The sequence below is a fragment of the Anthonomus grandis genome, chromosome 10 (assembly GCF_022605725.1).
Source record: "Anthonomus grandis grandis chromosome 10, icAntGran1.3, whole genome shotgun sequence".
Lineage (NCBI taxonomy): Eukaryota > Metazoa > Arthropoda > Insecta > Coleoptera > Curculionidae > Anthonomus > Anthonomus grandis.
This window is the reverse complement of record NC_065555.1, coordinates 5,209,464-5,227,617: the sequence shown is the minus strand read 5'-3', so window position 1 is coordinate 5,227,617 and position 18,154 is coordinate 5,209,464. Positions and strand designations below refer to the sequence as shown.

Here is an 18,154-nt window from a genome sequence, read left to right as displayed (position 1 = left end):
TATATTGGTTTCTTCTGCAAACTCTGACTCTTGTACACCTCGTATGACGGCTTCTAATGTCGATTCTAGTTCTGCTGGACTTAGATTTCCTTTTGGAGAGTCTTTTTTCATTCTTCTACATACTGAAAGAACTTGTAGCATTTTAGTCAATGACGAAAAACGGCTCCAATCCTCCCCTTGTGTGGTTATACATGCTTGATGACAATTGATCTTCTTTAGTCTATGTGATTCGGCTCAAAGGACCATGAAAAGATTTAGGGAGGGTTTCCTATTACCCTATAGCAGCCTCACTATAGGTTTACAGGCAAGGGTGGCTTGGCCGTAATAGGTTGAGTAAAGTACCACTTGATTGTAGAATTCAATACTTCCTACATTCCCAATGATGAAACCTTGCAAATTGTTTTAAAAAATTAAACAGTTCGTGATTGATTTCGCACCTCGACGGACTAACATAAACAGTTTTATATACTTAAGTAAAAAATTGAATTTTTAAATTAATAAATTTTAAATTAAAAATGTCGATTAGACAAATAGATTCTGGCATTATTTCTTCTAATTTCCAAAGTTTGCAGTCCAATTAGCTGACATCTAATGTTATAACAAATAGTTTCGTAAGGGAACCTATCATGTTTATAAAGTAAAAATTTACAAAACTTGTTTTGAACTCTTTCTATACGATTAATATGTATGTTACAAAATAGTGACCAGACAATACAGTTGTATTCTAAAACACTACGAACTCATTGCAGAAACATTTAATGGTTCTAATATCACTGATTTGATCATAATAAAGTCTCCTAATAAAACCTAGCACTCTAAAACCCTTCATCGTGATGTTATCAACATGAGCATTAAAAGTCAATTGATGGTCAAAAATAACGCCTAAATCATTAAAAGTGTCTACACTTTCCAGCAAACATCCGTCTAATATATGTCAGATCCTCATTAAAATTGTTATTGTTAGAAGACATTTCAGCAATAAAACACCAAAAACACTAATTAATTAGTTTAATAGTGTACTTTAACTGACACAAAACTACACGTAAACAACAACTATGGTTAATCTTAATTAAAATCACTAATTCTACAACAGAATAAGACGATACGAGTTTAACAAAGAACTAGCGATCCGGGGCCAATGCTTTCAACCCAAAATCTCGTTAATAACTAACTTCTGCTCATGTTATTCTTTTCATAATCTTATACCAACATCCGACCCCGTTCCACTCTCCTTGATATTCCTCAAAATATCAAGTGTGCCCTTTGTCCAACTCCGCCGACAGTAACAATAATCAAAACTTATCTAATTTATGAGCCACCTGCAAACCAGACATAAACAAACGGGCCTCTCTTAAACTATTAAACACAACTTATAATCTAATTTATTGGCCAGCGCCGACACGGCCATTCTGACATGTCGCACGTCCTCGTGCGCTATTTTAAATTTCACCTGAAACCCAAAAAAAAAATCTCTTATCACTTCATCCGCTTGTCCATCCTGACAAACACTTCCAATTAACTTATAACAACCCCTTAGTAAATAAGGTTAAGTATTCTTATCTTAAAGAATCATTCTCTCATTCTCATAACAAATTGTACCACCGCAGCAGTATTAGCCATCGCAACGGCTTCACCCTTCCGGTGCCAAAACTTACTAGTTACCGCAGCAACTAGAAAACAACAGGTTACCGCAGTAACTGTCACATATCATATCGCAACATGATATCCTAAAAAGAGACTACCGCAGCAGCTCTTCTCATATAGCCTGAATTCGTAAATCGTATCGCAACACAATATCACATAAACAAAGATTATCGCAACAATCTTTTACTAATAAATTTGATACACAATTATCATACCGCAGCATGATAATACTTTGCCATTGATTACCGCAGCAATCTTTCTAAACATAGAATTACTTAAAATGGTATCGTATGATGACGATACAGTCAATAAGAGCTACCTTAAAACAAATGTAATCTTATAATTATTTTGAAATACTTCAAATAACTTAAACTTAATTATTCGCCGACACTGGCTCATCCTTATCTTTTTCGTAATCATTAAAATCAAACATTTCTTGTTCTTGACCACTTGGTACTGCCTGCAATTGATCATGAATAAATTTACTTATACCTCCTTTCCCGTTTACTCTCTCTACCTCATATCTATCATTTGGTAAAACTTTGGTTATTTTATACGGCCCCCTAAACTTAGGGTCTAATTTTGATAACATTCGTTCATTGCATTTTGCATAAACAAAATCGCCTATAACAAAATGCCTTATTTTAGCTTTATTTTTATTAAATTTAGCAGAATCAATTTTAGCCGATTTATCGATATTTTCACTAGCTTTTCTTCTAATATCTGATAGAGAAACATTATTATCAATGCTATTCAAACTTTGATGAACTAACTTACTCAATTCTAAGGAATGAATATTTACCCCAAATAATAATTCTGCAGGACTAAATCCTGTAGTTTTATGTTTTGTGCTATTTAAAGCTAATTGGACTTCTCCTAAACTGTCTTGCCACGTACTTGTTTCTTCAGTCTCAATAGCAGTAAAAACATTTTTCAAAATTTGCATTACACGTTCGACCTGGCCATTAGCCCTACTTGCACTATGTGCAATGAAATGAAGTTCAATTTTGTTATCAGAACAAAACTTTTTAAACTCTGAACTTGTAAAGCATTTGCCTTGATCGGAAATAACCCTACATGGTGCTCCAAACAAATACGTAAAGTTTCGGAATGATTCAACAGCTTGTTTTCCAGTTAATGAAGAAATATGGTATAAAAGAACAAATTTTGTAAAGGCGTCTATGATAACCAATGCATATTCTTTTCTGTCACTTTTCCCACTTAATTTTCCAGAAATATCAATATGAATAGTATGCCAAGGATGTGGAACTTTTGGAATTGAATTAAGTTGAATTTGAGTGGGGCCAGATTTATTTTTGGATGCTTTACAAATAAGACAGTTGTCAACAAACTTTTTAACGTTTTTGGACATATTTGGGAACCAATAAAATTCATATAATTTATTCAAGGTCTTTTCCCAACCTAAATGTTTTAAATCAACATGAATATGATTAATGACGGACCAAGCCATAGAACGAGGAATAATAGGAAGCCATTTTGATTTACCTTCTCTTTCTATTTTTCTAAGTAAAAGATTATTCTGGATATCATATGTTTTAAGCAAATCAGGAGCTAGTTCGCAGGATTTCCATTTGGCGATTAATTGAAGAATTTCTGTATCTCGTTGTTGTTCAACTTGAAGCCAATCTTTTTGAATTTCCAAAATTTGAATTTTTTTAACAAATTTCTGTGATACTTTGACATTATCATCAGGATTTAGTAAAGGATTGCGTGATAGAAAATCAGCATGTTGCATTCGAGTGCTCTCACGATATTGAATGTCGAAGTCAAACCCTTGTAAAAATGCCCACCATCGATGAACTCGGGGTGTTAAATCAATTTTATTCTTTGTAGCTTTCAAGGAATTGCAATCGGTTACCACAGTAAAATATTTTCCAACCAAAAAGTGCCTAAAATGTTTAATAGCGTTAACAACGGCCAAAGTCTCGAGCTCATATGAATGATAGCGTGATTCTATCTCAGAAGTCCGCTTACTAAAATATGCTACGACATGTAATTTCGAAATTTTCCTTTGCATTAAAACGGCTCCATAACCCTCGGCATTAGCATCGGTATGTAATTCAATACATAAATTAGGATCGTAAATAGACGGTACGGGTTCGGTCGTAAGATGATTTATTAAAGTTTGACGCGCATTTTCATGTATAGGCAACCATTTAATTGATTTCACAGAGACTTTAGTAAGTTGATATAATGGGGCTGCAATCCTTGAAAAATTTGGTATAAACTGAAGGAAAAAGGAAGCTAAACCCAAAAATTGGCGGACTTGCGTGGGAGTTTTAGGAATTGATGAGTTAACTAATGCCGAAATTTTACAAGGATTTGGACGCAATTCACCTCCACGAACTACGTATCCAAGATATTGAACCTCAGTTTTAAGAAATTTACACTTATTAAAATTACAAGAAAAACCAGCATTCAATAAAGCCTCCATTACTTGTTTTAAACGCCGAAAACCTTCTGAAATTGAAGCTGACGGTATTAATATGTCATCGATATAAACTACAGCAGAGGTATTGCGAAGATTGCCCAAGGCTCTATCGATGGCCCTTTGATAAACAAATGGGGCATTCGTCAGACCAAAAGGCATGGTCAAAAACTCGTATTGACCATCGGGTGTCACAAATGCGGTCTTTTCTATACTATCTGGGTGAACTGGAATTTGATAAAATCCAGAAGCCATATCTAAAGTGGTGAAATAAAAAGAACCATTAAGACGATTTATCTGATCACTAATTAGCGGTAAGGGATATCTATCTCGAACAGTATTCTTATTGAGCTCACGAAAATCACAGCACATTCTATCGGAGCCATCTTTCTTTTTAACCAATGTTATCGGGCTAGAAAAAGGAGAACAACTAGGTCTTATAATTTTGGCATCCAGCAATTCAGATATTTTGGAACGAACAATTTCTCGTTCAGTTGGCGCTAAACGGTAAGGTCTACGTTGTACAAACCTAGTACTATCTTTTAACCGAATTTCTAGAGAGCCTGTTTTTACTCGATTAGTTGGTATACCATGCGGGAAACAAATTTGATATTTTGTTAACAATTCAATAAGGGTACATTTATTAGTAGCATCTACATCAGTGTCCACTAAATCAAAATTAATCTGTTTGCTTTCACAAGTATGAACTAATTTTTCACGAGTCATAATTAGGCCCTTTGGACTATAGCAGACACTAATATTTTGACCAATTAAATCCCTACCTATTAAAACATCAAAGGACATACAATCATCCGGTACTACACATAATACAAGCTCGACAAGAATGTTTTGAATTTCTACTAATACTATAAATTGCAAAGTACACAAAAGGCCATCACCTCCCAAACCTTTTAAAAGCAATCTACAATTTTGATATTTTCCTTTTAATGAGAGAGAAACGCTATGTTTTATCAATGAACAGTCAGATCCCGAGTCAAAAAGAAAAGCAACAATCTTACCATCTATCAGCTTCATTTCCCCTTGTGGTAAAACTTCCACCTCCAATAAATTAACTCGCTTCTCTAGATATTTTGGTTTGCTACCTGTACCCTTTTCCTTCTCAGGACAATGGGTTGAAATGTGCCCAGGACCACCACAGGTAAAACATCTAACAACATTGGTTCTCGGCTCCACTCGTTTACTTGCAGATGACGTAGACGGCATGTTTGTTTTGGTTCGGCACTCATACGATTTATGTCCAAATTTTCCACAGCTGTGACACTTGATATGATGTTTTTGATCGCTTTTATCCAATGGGGTAAAGGCACGCCGCTTCGAGCTAATATGAGGATCAGGTCGAACTAGCGCCGGCCGTTTACCAGTTGAACCACGAAGGGCAATACAGAAACTTTTAAGGTCTTTTGGTGGATCTAATTGCAATCGTTTCCGCACCATTTCAGACCTACTTCCAACAACATGACAAGCAAATAATGTTGCTAGAGCCTCTTCGTTTTCACAGGTTTTAATTAAATGCTGTGCCAAACGTAAAACATGCAACCCTTCATCCAATAAAGTGATTTCACTGGAAGTATTTTGCCGGCCATTTACAGCCTCCTCAAATAATTCCATTATGTCAGTAGGCTTGGAAAAAGTTGATAAAAATTCAGCCTGTATATCTTCCCAGGTTTTTCCTATTGGCCTGCAACGAATAAGCCAATCTGCTGCCTCGCCCTTTAATGCGCAAGATAGGCTCGTCACTAACATTATTCCAGACAACTTCTGCATTTTCACAAATTCATCTATTAAGCAACACCAGCCTTCTGGATCAGCAACCTTTGAACTTGGATCAAAACTTGGTAGTTGAATTTGAGGACTTGTTACAGTGTTAACAGCAGGTGCACTAGAATCTTGCATTTCTATTATTTTGCGAAGCAAAAACTCAACTTGGCTGGTGGGTACGCTGTTATTGTCTGTGTAATTCTCCTCATTCAACAGAACATTCTCACCTGGACGGGACAATCCCACTTCTGATGTCAGATCCTCATTAAAATTGTTATTGTTAGAAGACATTTCAGCAATAAAACACCAAAAACACTAATTAATTAGTTTAATAGTGTACTTTAACTGACACAAAACTACACGTAAACAACAACTATGGTTAATCTTAATTAAAATCACTAATTCTACAACAGAATAAGACGATACGAGTTTAACAAAGAACTAGCGATCCGGGGCCAATGCTTTCAACCCAAAATCTCGTTAATAACTAACTTCTGCTCATGTTATTCTTTTCATAATCTTATACCAACATCCGACCCCGTTCCACTCTCCTTGATATTCCTCAAAATATCAAGTGTGCCCTTTGTCCAACTCCGCCGACAGTAACAATAATCAAAACTTATCTAATTTATGAGCCACCTGCAAACCAGACATAAACAAACGGGCCTCTCTTAAACTATTAAACACAACTTATAATCTAATTTATTGGCCAGCGCCGACATATATATGTAAAACTATAAGGAACTTTTTTCCGGTAAAAGGACATATGATAAAAGGACATACACACCATTGATTAAAATTATTTAAATCTAGTTGCACTAAGGAACAGTCTTCATCACAGTCGATAGTTCGAAAAAATTTTAGATCGTCAGCATATAAAAGACATTCACAGTGTTTAAAAACAGATACAGCTTCATTTATATATAAAAGGAAATGATGTGATCCCCGAGGCACTCCAGAAGTCACTCGAATTTCCCTTGAAGTTGCTCCCCTTAGCTTGACTTGTTGAGTACGACTATTCAAATATGAATCAATCCACATCAGATATGATCCATGTACTCCCAATGCTTCAAGTTTCTTTATCAATTTACTCCATCCTTTTATTCTCCTCCATTTATTCCATGGTCCAATCTATCGAAGCCCTTAGCAAAATCTAGTGTATATTACATCAAGTTGGTATTTGCAGTTTATAGCTTCATATGCGTTACGCAGAAATGATAAGATGTTTAATTTGATGAAACAGGTTGCTATAAATGCAGGCCTCAAAGACTTTAGAAAAGTTGGACAAAATAGAGATTGGGCGATAGTTCTCCACCATATTTCTGTCTCCTGACTTAAAGACAGGGCAAATTTTTGCTCGTTTCCAGACGTTGGGACAAGTGCTTGTACGCAGTGACAAATTGAAAAGTATACACAGAGGTTTAGCGAAAGCAGACGCACAATCACGTAGGAGAAAAGAGGGAACGCTGTTAAACCGTGCAGTGTCTAAATTTTTTAGTTTTTTTAAGGATGATAATATATCCACATGATTTAATTAATAGATATGGACATGGCTAAAATCACCAGATGGAGTGGAGCTGTTAAAGACGCTATCGAAGAAATCTGCAAAAGCATTTACAATTTGCAGGGGAGTAGACAGACAATTGTTATTGTAGTTTAAAATATTGGGGATTCTTGCTTGTTGTACAAATTTCTAACATTTTTTGGGATCATGATGTACAGAATTTTCAGTATTTGCCACATAAACCCTATATACGCTATACATCAATATAGGATGCTCGCAAGGCCTTATAAGCATTATAGTCAGCTCTCATTCTTTTCCACCTACCATGCAGCCTATATTTCTGTATAATTTGAGCAATATACTAGCTGAGATACTGATACTTATTCTTTCGATGTCTATAACGAGGAACTGCTTTGTCAAAGACATCATAGAAACTGGAAATGTTTCTGAAAATGTAGAATTACCGAGCAAACCTGGACGCTCATGGATTAAAACAGTTAACCCATTTTTTTTGTCCAGACAATTTAAAATATCTCTAGATTTTAGATGTGAATTGAGATACGGTTGTGTTGGCAAAACGTTATGGCCGTTGCACATGCACGCCACCGATTTATATAAATAGCCCCTTAGTTGGTATATAAAGCCTTGAATTCACCTCTCCGAAATTATAATCAGTCGAATGGTGGCGGCGCCGTAACGGGTCAGGAAATTGCGGGGCTGCAAATCCTCACTTGAACCTTAAGGCTCTGACGACGGTCGATACATAATGATTTTCTAATAAAAATTTCTAGATTAAAGAGGCAAAAGGTGAAAATCTCAGTCTTAGGTTAATTAAATGCTATTTTTTTTTGGATGTAATGAGGCCAAAAACAGACATTAATTCAGAAATGAACACAAGAAAAAGTTCAGTGTTCATATTTGAATTACCTAAATGAACAATGAAAATGAGCCCTATCTGCTTTATGTTTAAATGGAGTTTAATTAAGAGATACGTACCTGCTCGTGTATCAAACGCGGAAATTAATATGCTTGCCACCTAATGCTGTGGAAAGCTGACTGGTTGCTAACAATGGACCATTGTCTCAGCTTACACGCTGTTGCTGGCTTTGTTGACACACCAAGGAAAATGCTAGTTATATTATGTCAGTCTAATTTTGGCATAGCTGTTTTCTATGCCAGCTAATCGAGAAAGGCTACTTTTGACTTAATTTAGACCTAACACGATATTTTATTAGGAAAGCAACTAATCGAGTTCAACCTGAATGGAATTTAATTTTCGGTTCTTCCTGTCTTTATCATTATTGTCATGTTTGTCTCTTATTCTCTCTAAAACTTGCTGAAGGGGACTACAACTGGTTAATATAAAAGTAATCACTAGCATACCCACTGAATGTCATACATTCTTCTCTTTACTAATAAATTACAATTGTGTGTGCATTATATCTGCCCCACTTATATTTTTTAATAGACTACAAATACAAAAAAATAAAATTATGCATATTTTGTTAAATTGTTACTCCTATTCATGCTGAATGTCTCATATCTAATTTATAAAATTGGACATAACTTACAACTGACCTATTTGAAACCATATCTTCTAACTTGGATCAAAACAACCATTTAATATTTCCTTGTTAAGAACTGCATTGCAAAAATAATGTTTTTTAAATTGGAATTTACTCTTGCAACTCTTTATCTGAATGGGTTAAATAGCTTTTTGAGGGAGTCTCAATATATACTTAAAAAGAAGCTGTTTTAATCTAGCAAGGAGCTAAATAAATGACTATTTATTTATCAGAGCATTTGACAAAAAGAAATAGCATGCAAATAAGCCCAAACATATATACATACATGATTTTTTAATTGCTTTGAAATTGGGGGTGCTGAGTACATTTTGAATATTTAATGATGTTTTGTTCTCTGTTCTTGCCATGTTATACTTCCCTCTGCCTTTTTTTTGTTTGTCCAATATTATATAATTAGGTGATTTAGTGTAGGTCCTCATCCTCATTCGCAATGTTAGGGCTCCTTTGCTTTTGTACCTAATGTCATGAAACCATGGTTTTTTTCCACGATCTTGGTTCTACTCATCTATATACCTCTCTTTTCACAAGAGGCCAATTTCTGCAGAAGTCTTCCCATTTTGCCATAATAGTTGCCGTGCCTTATCAATTTATTAGATTAGGTTGTGCGACTTCAACAATCTGCTCTCCTGCTAATATTTGTCAAATTAATTTTATATGCCTAGGTTTGTTATTTCCTCTCTTGTAGATATTGTTAAATAGTCCTTATTCTTATCAATTTCATGGTTTGTTAAGCACTGTATTCCGCTTAGGGAGTCCGAGATGACTAGTAATTTAATTGTTTGTCCTGTGAGAGTTCTTACTGCCTTCCTGATTGCCGATTTCCACTTATGAGTTTTTACAATATGTCTGTATTCCACAATGTTTCCGTGAGTACACTATGGTGTGTTCTAGTATAGGACCTAGTTAGTTCGAATTCGAAAAAAAAAATTTTCTGAAAAAAATCCACACGGGGGAGGAGTATACCCGAAAATGAAAAAACCCAAACTTTGAAGGCCGATATCTCGGCTTCTATGGAAGCTATCGGGAAAATTCCATCGGTTTTGTCTTAGTTTCGTCCTTCTGAATCCAACGAGACCATCCTCAAGGTCGTAGCTTTTACGATAGCCGAGATATGGCATTTTTGATGCCCATTTTTGGCCTCAAAAACGAGGCCGAAAAAATACTCGATTTCTTAGTTCTGCTCGGATTCCGTTATAACCCGGTATTTTCGTGATCTACTCGATGAGAACAATCCGCTGGTATAGTTAGTTCGAATTCGAAAAAAAAAAAATTCTGAAAAAAATCCAAACGGGGGGGTATACCCGAAAAATGAAAAAACCCAAACTTTGAAGGCCGATATCTCGGCTTCTATGGGAGCTATCGGGAACATTCCAACGGTTTTGTCTTAGCTTTATCCTTCTGAATCCAACGTGACCATCCACAAGGTCGTAGCTTTTACGATAGCCGAGATATGGCATTTTTGAATCCCATTTTTGGCCTCAAAAACGAGGTCAAAAAGTGACAATTTCCGAATTTTTCAAAGTGCTCTCATTCCCTTATTTCTGATCGAATCCTGTTATAACCCGGTATTTTCGTGATCTACTCGATGAGAACAATCCGCTGGTATAAATAGTTCGAATTCGATGAAAAAAAAATTTCTGAAAAAAAATCCAAACGGAGGGGTATACCCGAAAAATGAAAAAACCCAAACTTTGAAGGCCGATATCTCGGCTTCTATGGGAGCTATCGGGAAAATTCCAACGGTTTTGTCTTAGTTTCGTCGTTCTGAATCCAACGAGACCATCCGCAAGGTCGTAGCGTTTACGATAGCCGAGATATGGCATTTTTGATGCCCATTTTTGGCCTCAAAAACGAGGTCGAAAAAATACTCGATTTCTTAGTTCTGCTCGGATTCCGTTATAACCCGGTATTTTCGTGATCTACTTGATGTGAACAATCCACTAATATAGTTAGTTCGAATTCGATGAAAAAAAAATTTCTGAAAAAAATCCAAACGGGGGGGTATACCCGAAAAATGAAAAAACCCAATCTTTGAAGGCCGATATCTCGGCTTCCATGGGAGCTATCGGGAAAATTCCAACGGTTTTGTCTTAGTTTTATCCTTCTGAATCCAACGTGACCATCCACAAGGTCGTAGCTTTTACGATAGCCGAGATATGGCATTTTTGATGTCCATTTTTGGCCTCAAAAACGAGGTCAAAAAGTGACAATTTCCGAATTTTCAAAGTGCTCTTATTCCCTCATTTCTGATCGAATCCTGTTATAACCCGGTATTTTCGTGATCTACTCGATAAGAACAATCCGCTGGTACAGTTAGTTCGAATTCGAAAAAAAAAAAATTTCTGAAAAAAATCCAAACGGGGGGGTATACCCGAAAAATGAAAAATTCCAAACTTTGAACGTCGATATCTCGGCTTCCATGGGAGCTATCAGGAAAATTACAACGGTTTTGTCTTAGTTTCGTCGCTCTGAATCCAACGAGACCATCCGCAAGGTCGTAGCTTCTACGATAGCCGAGATATGGCATTTTTGAAGCTCATTTTTGGCCTCAAAAACGAGGTCAAAAAGTGACAATATCGGAATTTTTCAAAGTGCTCTCATTCCCTTATTTCTGATCGAATCCTGTTATAACCCGGTATTTTCGTGATCTACTCGATGAGAACAATCCGCTGGTATAGTTAGTTTGAATTCGAAAAAAAAAAAAAATTCTGAAAAAAATCCAAACGGGGGGGTATACCCGAAAAATGAAAAATTCCAAACTTTGAACGTCGATATCTCGGCTTCCATGGGAGCTATCGGGAAAATTCCAACGGTTTTGTCTTAGTTTTATCCTTCTGAATCCAACGTGACCATCCACAAGGTCGTAGCTTTTACGATAGCCGAGATATGGCATTTTTGATGCCCATTTTTGGCCTCAAAAACGAGGTCAAAAAGTGACAATTTCCGAATTTTCAAAGTGCTCTTATTCCCTCATTTCTGATCGAATCCTGTTATAACCCGGTATTTTCGTGATCTACTCGATGAGAACAATCCGCTGGTATAGTTAGTTCGAATTCGAAAAAAAAAAATTTTCTGAAAAAAATCCAAACGGGGGGGTATACCCGAAAAATGAAAAATTCCAAACTTTGAACGTCGATATCTCGGCTTCCATGGGAGCTATCAGGAAAATTCCAACGGTTTTGTCTTAGTTTCGTCGCTCTGAATCCAACGAGACCATCCTCAAGGTCGTAGCTTTTACGATAGCCGAGATATGGCATTTTTGATGCCCATTTTTGGCCTCAAAAACGAGGTCAAAAAGTGACAATTTCCGAATTTTCAAAGTGCTCTTATTCCCTCATTTCTGATCGAATCCTGTTATAACCCGGTATTTTCGTGATCTACTCGATGAGAACAATCCGCTGGTATAGTTAGTTCGAATTCAAAAAAAAAAATTTTCTGAAAAAAATCCAAACGGGGGGGTATACCCGAAAAATGAAAAAACCCAAACTTCGAAGGCCGATATCTCGGCTTCTATGGGAGCTATCGGGAAAATTCTAACGGTTTTGTCTTAGTTTCGTCGTTCTGAATCCAACAAGACCATCCTCAAGGTCGTAGCTTTTACGATAGCTGAGATATGGCATTTTTGATGCCCATTTTTGGCCTCAAAAACGAGGTCAAAAAGTGACAATTTCCGAATTTTTAAAGTGCTCTTATTCCTTTATTTCTGATCGAATCCTGTTATAACCCGGTATTTTCGTAATTTACTTGATGAGAACAATCCGCTGGTATAGGATTTAAAAAAAACAAACATGACATAAACTATAAACCCGATTGAATGATTTGACTGTCACTTGTCAATTTTAGTTCCGCAGTGTTGCCACATGAATCTTACAACTTGTTTGGTTCCATTGCCTAGATTCAGTTTTTTCTTATAAATTACATTAAAACAGAGACACTATTTGACTTTTTGTTTTGATACACCTGTGGCTCTACAGCTCTCACGATTATACTATATTCATGGTCTAGAGTTGTTTTAATTTTATTGTTAGCAGGCCTAAAATGGCGCGAATGTATGGCTCTTAAAACTGTTTATTCAAGCGCTAAATGTATTTATACAATCGATTAGGAGATTGACGCCCCATACTGGATAAGCGAGCAGTCACGAGCACATCCACGTGAATCTGTCACACATAAGAAATTTACGAAACTTCACTACAGCGAATAAAGTAAAACATTTCCCTACGAAAGAATGCACATGCGAGAAACATAAATTAAAATTCCGTGTCTGTCAACTGGCAGTAGTTGTTTGTTATATATTATCCCGGAATATTATGTGAGGAAACCCCCGCGTTTAATTAAAAAGCCAGAGGCCGCGCCACCAAGACGCTAAATTAAAAAGCAGCTTGATAATAACCCGAGTCGCTATTTTACTTTTAAATTACACGTGTCCTTTAATTACTCGTTACTGTTTAAAAATGGGGCCGTATGTGCGTATGTGCCTGCTGTATTATCACTGTTGCCAACATAGAGTGTTATCGACTTTTGGCAACATTGCATGACAGCTGTGTAACGTCAAGTGTCATATGTCATAAATGACATCTGTCAAGGGTTATGATTCCGGAAACTGTGAAAAAAATTGAACTAAGTTAAAAAAGAAGGAGAGCATCGGACCTTTCTAACGTATAATAGTTAAAGGCGAGGAGGTATCAGCTGCTGCCGCGTCGCCAAATCGATAAGCACGATGCAGACGTATAACACGCCAAAAGCACGCTTTTAACACCCCCTCCCGCCCCGTTTTGGCCCAATTTTCGATCTTCTTGTCCGATGGATACACACCTTCCTACGGGAATATATTCATACGTGTATGGCAACATTCCAGCTAAATAAATCCGCCTGATCTATTACAACGGTGACGGTTTATACTGGTATTTATCGCCGTTGGCCTTGAAGCATTATTAATACGAATTCTTCCTGTACATCCCTTATAGCTTATCAATAAATTATTTGAATATTTACTAGGATAAAGCATAGCATACAACATTCCACTAGGGGGTGGGGGCAACCTGTGCGGCATGTAAGAACTTAGCATACAATCAATTAATTTTAATATGAAATCTAAATCTGTACTTAGTCGGGGAGTTTTTAATTAGGGCTCGTTTTGCTGCTTCTCGCGGGCCTAATTTATCTTTTATGGGTGACGTGTTCCCTAGACTACGCCGGGAAATGACTGGAGGCTTTTTACACGGAAAACTCGCTCAAATATTCATATATACCGAGCAAGACGGCTAGAGAATGTAACTTTAGAGTCGTCCATTTTACTATAAATTTAAAATAACAGTTTCTAATTAAATTACGGCGACATTGAAAAGAAACTCTGACGTAATGGCATAGCAGTCTGTGTAAATATTTGTCAACGCCGCGGTACGGTATGCTTTGCTAAAATTGACAGATGACTACTGTCGAGCAGGGTTGGGTAAGTAGCAAATTGTACATTTGCGACGGCATTTACGACTGTCGCAAATGTATATTACGACGCGTTCAAAAAATTTAATTTATTACCTACATTTGCGACAATATGTAACAAATTCAATGAAAGAAAACATTGAAACTATTGAAAGTGAAAATCTCAAGGATTTAAAATCAATAAAACACAGTTTTTTAAGAAAAAAAATTGTTTTAATTCTGGACGGGATAGACAACTTATAATAATATAACTAAGACACGTTTATTATAATAATAATAAGGTATTAATATTAATATTGATCTGAAACATTGCTGTCCTTAAGCTTAAGGGAATAATAAACTGAAACCAACTTGCTTGATTTTTCTTTGGTCAATCTATTCCTCAAATCTGAGTGGACAAAAGACCAGTTAGAAAACAATCTCTCCAACTGAGCTGATGAAGCTGGAATACTTAGTAACTTTTGTGCCAAAGTTGAAAGAGCTTCATATTTTGTTTCTACTAAACCCAAAAATGTTGAAACAGAAATGTTTTGTGCCTTCTTTTTTAGGGTGTCAAAAATACCCTCATTTCTGATAAAAGCATTAAGACCGTCCAAGCTCTCTTCGGAGTCCAAACTATTAATAAGGAAATCCTGAACCATTTGTTTCTGTTCTTTGCTTAACAAATTTCCTCTATAATTGGGGTGTAAATAGTTTGCTGCCAAGCTATATATGTTTAAAGCCATATTCGTTCGTGACTTTACACATCTTTTAATCTTATCATTGTAACTTTCTGATTCCTTAACTTGATTGTTCAATTTTAACCACTCCTCTGTGGAATCTGCAATCGAAGTAGATTTATTTTGACATGTGTTAATGATTTTGCAAATTGGATCTAGCAAAGCTACTGTTGCTTTTACGGATTCTATAAATTCTTCATTGTAAAGATAACATGTAACTTCAGCCTTAATTTTAGTATGTTCTTCAGCTGCGACTGCTGCGACTTGTTTCATGATCCGTAAGTTTTTCAGCAAGGAATCACAAGAATCATGATGAGAGCACCAACGTGTCTCAACAGGTAAGACTATTTTTAAACCCCCTCTCTGTAAAATCATGTTTTCTAAAGTTGTGTGCTTAAATTCTTTTAACACCAGAGTCACAGTTTTCATGACGTCATGATCTACTATGTCCTTAACAAGGAGATTACCTGTATACCTGCTGCAAGTGCTATGCCATAAATTTATAAGGCGACCCATTTTTACCATATTCGAAGCATTATCAGAGACTACGGCGTAAATTTCACAGTTGTATGCTGATTTTGCCGTTTCAAGAGCGTTATTGCAGACTTCTGCAAGTGCTTCACCCGTTTCCTTGGCTGTTGAAAAGTCATAAGATTCAAGAAACACACTTTCACCATTAAGAGTTTGTAGCATTGTTACTACATTGTTTGTATTATTTGATGAGTTTTTCCAACCATCTATAAGTAATGTGGCTGATCTCTTTAAACTGTTTTTATTGTTTATTAACACGTGCTCATGGACTTTATCCAAAAGGGTAGAAGATAAGGTCTTTCTTGTAGGCGGATTGTATGCCGGACGTAAAAGTTTTAAAAAATTCTTGAAATGGTCACTTTCCACAACACTGAACGGAATATTACACCCAAAAAAAAATTTTGCCAAAGATATATTTGCCTCTTCTTTTTCTTTTTGATTCATTTTGTCAACAAAGGAACTTAGGTTTTTTGTTTTTTTTTCCTTCTTTTGCCTGCTGTTATTTTTATTTCCATTAATTAACTTAGACGATCTTGATATGTCAGTCCTCGATGATGATGATGATGAGGATGCAGTGGAAATGGAAGCTGCGAAATTGATGGGAAAATTGCGACCTTGGCGCTCCTCTTTGGCATATCCATGTTCCAATAGCTGATTTTGATTGGCCAACGACTCATCAACCTCTGATGATGATATCGGTAGTGGCGATGATACAGGGGATGGAATTATCTCCAGGTTTTCCTGTAAAAATTAATAAATCTATTAGGTAATTATAAAAATTAATAAATAAAATAAAAGTTACTAGGCGGGGCTGATACCTTTTAAAATAGCAAAAAATGTAAAAAAACATAGTAGGATGAAACATGTTAGAACAGGAAGAGAATATAGTAAAATTTAAAAGGAAAATAAATTACGGGCGATCTGAGGTCGGGAAGGGGCAGAGGGGTGAGTTTTTGAGGTTAGAAACAATTTAACTTAATTTCCGCCAAAACTACAAGTGCGATAGAAAAAAGTTAAATCGCAAAGTTGTAGATAATAATAAGGTCTACAAATTTTGTTTTTACACTTTTTTCACATAACCTCAAAATTTACGTAAAAAAAGCAAAAAACCAAGTTTTTGGTTTTTTATCTTTATCTTTTACAAAAAATGTGTTTTTTTCACGAAATTTTGAGAGAATCTACCTTTTTATGTCCCAAATACACTGTAATTTTCTTGATTAATAATGTACATTTGTTTCACTTTATTTTGACTTATATTGAAAAAGCAGCCTAATTTTCAATCAAAAATTCACCCCCACCCTCTTCCCGACGTCCGATCGCCCGTAATTTATTTTTCCTTTAATATTTGTAATATTCTCTTCGTTTTACAATGGGTTTCATCCTACAATAATTTTGTTTGGTTTCAAAAATTATCGATCCTGGTCTATACATAAATACAAGTAAAAAAAAAGTTTTAATAACATTTTTATCAATTGAAAAGTATGTAGGTACTTACAATATCTAAAACTCTATATGAAGATTGGGGAGGAGGGGCACTTGTGTTTACTTCAACTTCCATAACCACTTCTTGGGGCACTTCTTGAGTTTCATCGTCAGAAGTTATTCCAGTAGACGCAGCAATAGAATTAATTTCCCTGTTAAGTGGTCTAACCCGTCTAACTGGCCTATCGATGGGTGTCATTACATTTTCAGACCTCACACTATCATCTGACGATAATGATATGGCTTCACCTTCTTTAGAATCAATACTACTGCTCTTGCGAAAACATCTTTTTCTGTAAATAACAGTAATAACACAATAATGACTTATTTAGAAAAGAGGTTTTAAACTATTCTATTATGTTATAGCGTAGGCAAAAAAATCCCAAATTTTAATATAAAGATAGGCACTATATTTATAGTAAAAGAGTTTTACTTACCTATGTGTACGAAGGCGAGATATTGCTGTATTTTTTAGAATATGGTTGCACGTGTCACACTTAGCTCCCATTCTTCCATTGTCCAAATGTAATGATTCAAATCCGAGTTCCTTGTATAAATTGTGGGGCTTTCTGCCCTTTTCAGAGTTTGCGGTATCGGTATTCATCATGGTATCAACTGTGGTACCAACAGGGGTACAATTACAACACTAGGGAATTAAATTATCACGAAAAATCGAACGAAAAACAAACAGCTTAGCTCTAAAAACCATTAAAAATGAATTTAAACGATGTAAACAACTAGTTTCATAACCTTAAATTTAGAAGCAGATTTTGCGACATTTTTAATTTGCGACAAGTTTCAATTTACTACATTTGCGACGTCGTAAATGTAACAATGTAGTAAATTTATTTTTGCCGCGTATTACCCAACCCTGGAATGTGTCCTCGACAGGACACATTCGTTATTCATATGTATAGTGCAAGGTGACTAGAAAAGTGACTTTAGAGTCTAAGACAACGGTTCTTAATTAAATTATAATTTAACATTTGGAAACGTCGCGGTACGGTATGCTTTGCCG

The 18,154-nt window shown here is 35.8% G+C and overlaps 1 protein-coding gene across 1 annotated transcript; it reads right to left on the bottom strand.

Moving 5' to 3' along the window:
* Window positions 1-17,063: 17,063 nt before the first annotated feature.
* LOC126741537 (uncharacterized) lies at window positions 17,064-17,865 on the bottom strand. Its single transcript, XM_050447995.1, has 2 exons — window positions 17,574-17,865; window positions 17,064-17,429 (listed from the first exon to the last, which is right to left on the bottom strand). Exons 1-2 carry the CDS (start codon window positions 17,741-17,743, stop codon window positions 17,123-17,125), a joined length of 477 nt encoding a protein of 158 aa, XP_050303952.1. The 5' UTR covers window positions 17,744-17,865; the 3' UTR covers window positions 17,064-17,122.
* Window positions 17,866-18,154: the final 289 nt, after the last annotated feature.